General features: G+C 53.8%; 1 protein-coding gene across 1 annotated transcript; it reads left to right on the plus strand.

Moving 5' to 3' along the window:
• Positions 1–2,590: 2,590 nt before the first annotated feature.
• LOC308469202 (uncharacterized protein) lies at positions 2,591–4,687 on the plus strand (the record flags this gene model as incomplete). The annotated part of the gene is made up of 7 exons (XM_081024547.1): positions 2,591–2,611; positions 2,866–3,008; positions 3,162–3,524; positions 3,710–3,829; positions 3,963–4,077; positions 4,345–4,513; positions 4,632–4,687. 7 exons carry the CDS (start codon positions 2,591–2,593, stop codon positions 4,685–4,687), a joined length of 987 nt encoding a protein of 328 aa, XP_080880673.1.
• Between the last annotated feature and the right edge of the window lie 699 nt (positions 4,688–5,386).

Raw genomic sequence — 5,386 nt, forward strand, 5'->3', positions numbered from 1 at the left:
CTTCCAGCAACATCTCACCAGCCTGTTACACGCCATCCTCAGGATGGAGGACTACAAGGCAGCTGTGCGCCACAACTTCCCACAGCTGCTGATCGCTCTCCTGGGGATGGTTATCAACTTCCACTATGATCAGGAATTCCTCGGGTGAGTAGTGTGATGCAAAGGGACCAATGAAGTCCTTTCCCCTTCAACCTTGGGGGGTTTCCAGTCCAGCTTGGTTTTCCAAGGGAGGCTCTCCTTCAGGCGGCTGCTAGGGAGGAAGGACGGGGAAAGAATTTGAGTGTGTGCCAATGACCCTCCTGGTAAAACTGGTCTTGCTTTGGTTCCAGAGGGGCTAAGGAAGTTCTGCACCTCCTTCTTGGCACCACTGGAGAGCAAGTGGAGGCGGCCATCGTTGACCAACTTTTCTGCCGGGAGACTTTCAGCCAGGGGTTGTCTGCCATGGTGAGGTAAGAGGAAGAACGCGGTGACCTTCCCCAGTGGTCTGGCAAACGGAGCTGAAGGCACGGGATCGGACTGTGCCCCTGTTTGCTTCCTGCAGTGTCTTTCCCTTCCTTACCAAGATCTGCTTCTCCATTTCAGAGCTGTCGGAAAGCGACGCTGGTGGATCCCTCCCATGGTGGAAAGCATCATCGCTGCTCTCGGGGACCAGGATTTTGCCGGGATGCCACAAGTCGCGGCAGCTATCTACATCGAGGTGAGGGGGACTGACGCGGGAGGAAATGGGTGCAGCAAGGAGGTCCTGGCTTGGTTTCTGCCGAGTGTTGGGCTACTTTGAGCCTAAGGACTGTTGCCTGTTTTAGCGCTCCTCAGAGTAGACCCATTGGATTTGATGTACATGGCAAACTTTGGTCCATTCACTTCAGTGGGTTTGCTCTGTGCAGAATTGCAAATGGTGGGTAAAAGGAGAACCTGCCTCAGCCTCTCATCACTGAAGGGTTTCTTTCTCTTTGGGGCTCTTTAGCTGCTCAGCTGCCGTCTGGAGGTCTATCCCTGTGAAGATACACTGGAGCGGCTCCTCAACTGGCTGGAACACGACTACCTGCAAGTCCGGAAGCTCAGCGTCAGAGGGATATCCCTGCTTCTGGACTCTGACATGGCAAGTGATGCTCAGAGGGAGGGAGGGGGGGGGTACAGATCTTGATTCTAATCATGGCCCAGCACTCTTTTGCTGGCACAATACTGAAGGGCCTGTGCTAAAAGGCATGAGGCCTTTCAGACCTTTGAAAAGATTCTCTCTTTTGTGTAGGACCCTTCGCTTCTGCGGCTCTTGCTGCTGGATTCCCTCTCTTATGTAGAAGCTGATGTCCTCCCAGAATTGATAGAGCTGGTAGACCAAGCCTACCATTCCAGGGAGCTGGAAGAGGAAGACCTGAATATGCTGGCAGAAACCTACTGCGGCCTGGCTGCCCATGTGAGTATGAGGGGAAACATGACATCACACCCGGTGGTGGAGGAATGCTTTGGAAGAGGAAGGGTGGGGTTTAGACTGGCATGCAGCGGAGATGTTCTGGCTTCAGGAGGGTGTTCCTCTGGAAAGTGATCTGATGAGAAACACAACCTCTGATATTTTCTGCCTATAGGAGGAAGCCTCCGTCCGGGCATCAGCCATCGAACATCTGGGGCTGCTTCGGGGCTGGGTGAGAGACCAAAGACTTCCCATTACAACAACAGAAGAGGAAGCCATTCACAAACTGCTTGTGGTCCTCATTCACCTCGAAGATGAGGACGAAGTGGCCAAGGTGAGGGCCAAAGAGGTGGACTTATGCAGTAGGAGGGAGGGATTGTTCTCAGGAGCTTCCGAGACTATGTACTGCAATTTGTAACCCTCTTCTCTTCTTGTGTTGCAGGCCGCAAGGAGGGCTCTTTCCCATCTAGCCCCAGAAGTCAAGGGGTGGGCTCGTTCCAACAAATTTAGCCTCCACTTTGCTCTCCACCAGGCTGCCAAGCATATGGTAAGGTCCCTGCTCTCAAGACCCGGAGAGCAGGCAGAGGGCAGCAAAGGCTCTCTGCCATCTTCTGCCCATCCTGCGGCACAACGAAGGTAAGACTGGAAGAATGCATCCCAGCATGGGGTGGGGGTGAGCAAGACCCAAACTAACCCTTTGGCTTTCCTTTGCAGAGACACTGGCAGGAACGTTAAGGAACCAAATACTTATCCCCAGAGCTGAGAAGGTCCTCAAATCCACCGGAGGACCGGTTCCTGAACTGTTCGTGAATAATTGTTACCCTCTTGCCAGGGTAAGTCGCTGTCTCTCAAGCCACATGTTCTGGGTTCTGCAGAGGCAGCACCTGGGCTTTCTGCTCCCCAGCCCTGCCCTGTGGGCATCTCTGACCTTCCTCTCTCGCTTCGGGTCTTTGGCGCCTTTCTCCCTGCGGAGCAGCTCTTGGAGGCCATGTGCTTCCTGGCCAGAGACCTGGTTGTCGAGAGCAGCTTCAACCCACTGGATATCTCCCACTTACTGCAAGATTTCATCAAGCAGTTTGGCGGCACAAAAGTGGAGGTAAGGCGTCTGCAAAGGTAGGAGAGAAGAAGATTCTCTGCTTGGTGTAGGGGAGGCCACCTCATGCCATTGGGTGGCCAGGACACATGTTAGTTGAGAGGGGCCTGGCAATGTCAGGACAAGAACCTCAGCCGAGGGTCCTGAGAAACATGGGTTCAGGAATGGGGAATTCTCCTCCTTCTGGCGCCCTGGAGCTGCCTGGGTCCAATACTCCCCAGGACCCTGAGTGGTACCTTGGAAGGAAGAGGCTGTGGTGGCACAGGTCAAGGGTCCCTCTTTCAATGAGGGATGGAGGGATCCCGCCTGCAGACAGCCCCGCTTCCTTGTACTCTCCAAGCAACTCTCTCCTTTTCTCTGACAGGTGAAGGTGCTGCTGGAGGCCTTCTGTAAGATCAGCCAGGGGCCTACAGCGGAAGGCAGAAGTATGGCCGTCTTCTCGTTGTCCATCTTGTCGCACCACCACCTGGCGAAAGTGGTGCAATATCTCCTCCAGTTTCTCTTCGGGTATGGAGCCCTCCAGGTTGTACTGGGCTAAGGGGAAAGTTGGCAAGCTGCAGGGCTTGCTCAGAAAGCCCTTGCTGCCATTTCCTCTCTCTGGAGCATGGCAGCAAGCAGAAGGCTTGAATCTGACCATTGCTTTTGTTTTTGCATTCACAGAGACTTTGAGAGAGTTTGGAAGGAGGTTTTAGCATCGTCCGATCCAGAAAAGCTAATCCATCTCATGGCCAAGCAGATTTACCAAAGCCCCTTGGTGGAATCTGCCACCAAAGTGGTAAGGACCAACCACCTGCTTTCTGGCTTCCTTCTTCCCAGGGTAATATCGAGGGGTTCCTGTATTCTGCAGAAAAGCAGAGAAAGTGACTTGCACCCCTCTCTCTTCCAGCAACATCTCACCAGCCTGTTACACGCCATCCTCAGGATGGAGGACTACAAGGCAGCTGTGCGCCACAACTTCCCACAGCTGCTGATCGCTCTCCTGGGGATGGTTATCAACTTCCACTATGATCAGGAATTCCTCGGGTGAGTAGTGTGATGCAAAGGGACCAATGAAGTCCTTTCCCCTTCAACCTCGGGGGGTTTCCAGTCCAGCTTGGTTTTCCAAGGGAGGCTCTCCTTCAGGCGGCTGCTAGGGAGGAAGGACGGGGAAAGAATTTGAGTGTGTGCCAATGACCCTCCTGGTAAAACTGGTCTTGCTTTGGTTCCAGAGGGGCTAAGGAAGTTCTGCACCTCCTTCTTGGCACCACTGGAGAGCAAGTGGAGGCGGCCATCGTTGACCAACTTTTCTGCCGGGAGACTTTCAGCCAGGGGTTGTCTGCCATGGTGAGGTAAGAGGAAGAACGCGGTGACCTTCCCCAGTGGTCTGGCAAACGGAGCTGAAGGCACGGGATCGGACTGTGCCCCTGTTTGCTTCCTGCAGTGTCTTTCCCTTCCTTACCAAGATCTGCTTCTCCATTTCAGAGCTGTCGGAAAGCGACGCTGGTGGATCCCTCCCATGGTGGAAAGCATCATCGCTGCTCTCGGGGACCAGGATTTTGCTGGGATGCCACAAGTCGCGGCAGCTATCTACATCGAGGTGAGGGGGACTGACGCGGGAGGAAATGGGTGCAGCAAGGAGGTCCTGGCTTGGTTTCTGCCGAGTGTTGGGCTACTTTGAGCCTAAGGACTGTTGCCTGTTTTAGCGCTCCTCAGAGTAGACCCATTGGATTTGATGTACATGGCAAACTTTGGTCCATTCACTTCAGTGGGTTTGCTCTGTGCAGAATTGCAAATGGTGGGTAAAAGGAGAACCTGCCTCAGCCTCTCATCACTGAAGGGTTTCTTTCTCTTTGGGGCTCTTTAGCTGCTCAGCTGCCGTCTGGAGGTCTATCCCTGTGAAGATACACTGGAGCGGCTCCTCAACTGGCTGGAACACGACTACCTGCAAGTCCGGAAGCTCAGCGTCAGAGGGATATCCCTGCTTCTGGACTCTGACATGGCAAGTGATGCTCAGAGGGAGGGAGGGGGGGGGGGTACAGATCTTGATTCTAATCATGGCCCAGCACTCTTTTGCTGGCACAATACTGAAGGGCCTGTGCTAAAAGGCATGAGGCCTTTCAGACCTTTGAAAAGATTCTCTCTTTTGTGTAGGACCCTTCGCTTCTGCGGCTCTTGCTGCTGGATTCCCTCTCTTATGTAGAAGCTGATGTCCTCCCAGAATTGATAGAGCTGGTAGACCAAGCCTACCATTCCAGGGAGCTGGAAGAGGAAGACCTGAATATGCTGGCAGAAACCTACTGCGGCCTGGCTGCCCATGTGAGTATGAGGGGAAACATGACATCACACCCGGTGGTGGAGGAATGCTTTGGAAGAGGAAGGGTGGGGTTTAGACTGGCATGCAGCGGAGATGTTCTGGCTTCAGGAGGGTGTTCCTCTGGAAAGTGATCTGATGAGAAACACAACCTCTGATATTTTCTGCCTATAGGAGGAAGCCTCCGTCCGGGCATCAGCCATCGAACATCTGGGGCTGCTTCGGGGCTGGGTGAGAGACCAAAGACTTCCCATTACAACAACAGAAGAGGAAGCCATTCACAAACTGCTTGTGGTCCTCATTCACCTCGAAGATGAGGACGAAGTGGCCAAGGTGAGGGCCAAAGAGGTGGACTTATGCAGTAGGAGGGAGGGATTGTTCTCAGGAGCTTCCGAGACTATGTACTGCAATTTGTAACCCTCTTCTCTTCTTGTGTTGCAGGCCGCAAGGAGGGCTCTTTCCCATCTAGCCCCAGAAGTCAAGGGGTGGGCTCGTTCCAACAAATTTAGCCTCCACTTTGCTCTCCACCAGGCTGCCAAGCATATGGTAAGGTCCCTGCTCTCAAGACCCGGAGAGCAGGCAGAGGGCAGCAAAG

Source organism: Podarcis pityusensis, assembly GCF_964106645.2.
Source record: "Podarcis pityusensis genome assembly, contig: HAP1_SCAFFOLD_255, whole genome shotgun sequence".
NCBI lineage: Eukaryota > Metazoa > Chordata > Lepidosauria > Squamata > Lacertidae > Podarcis > Podarcis pityusensis.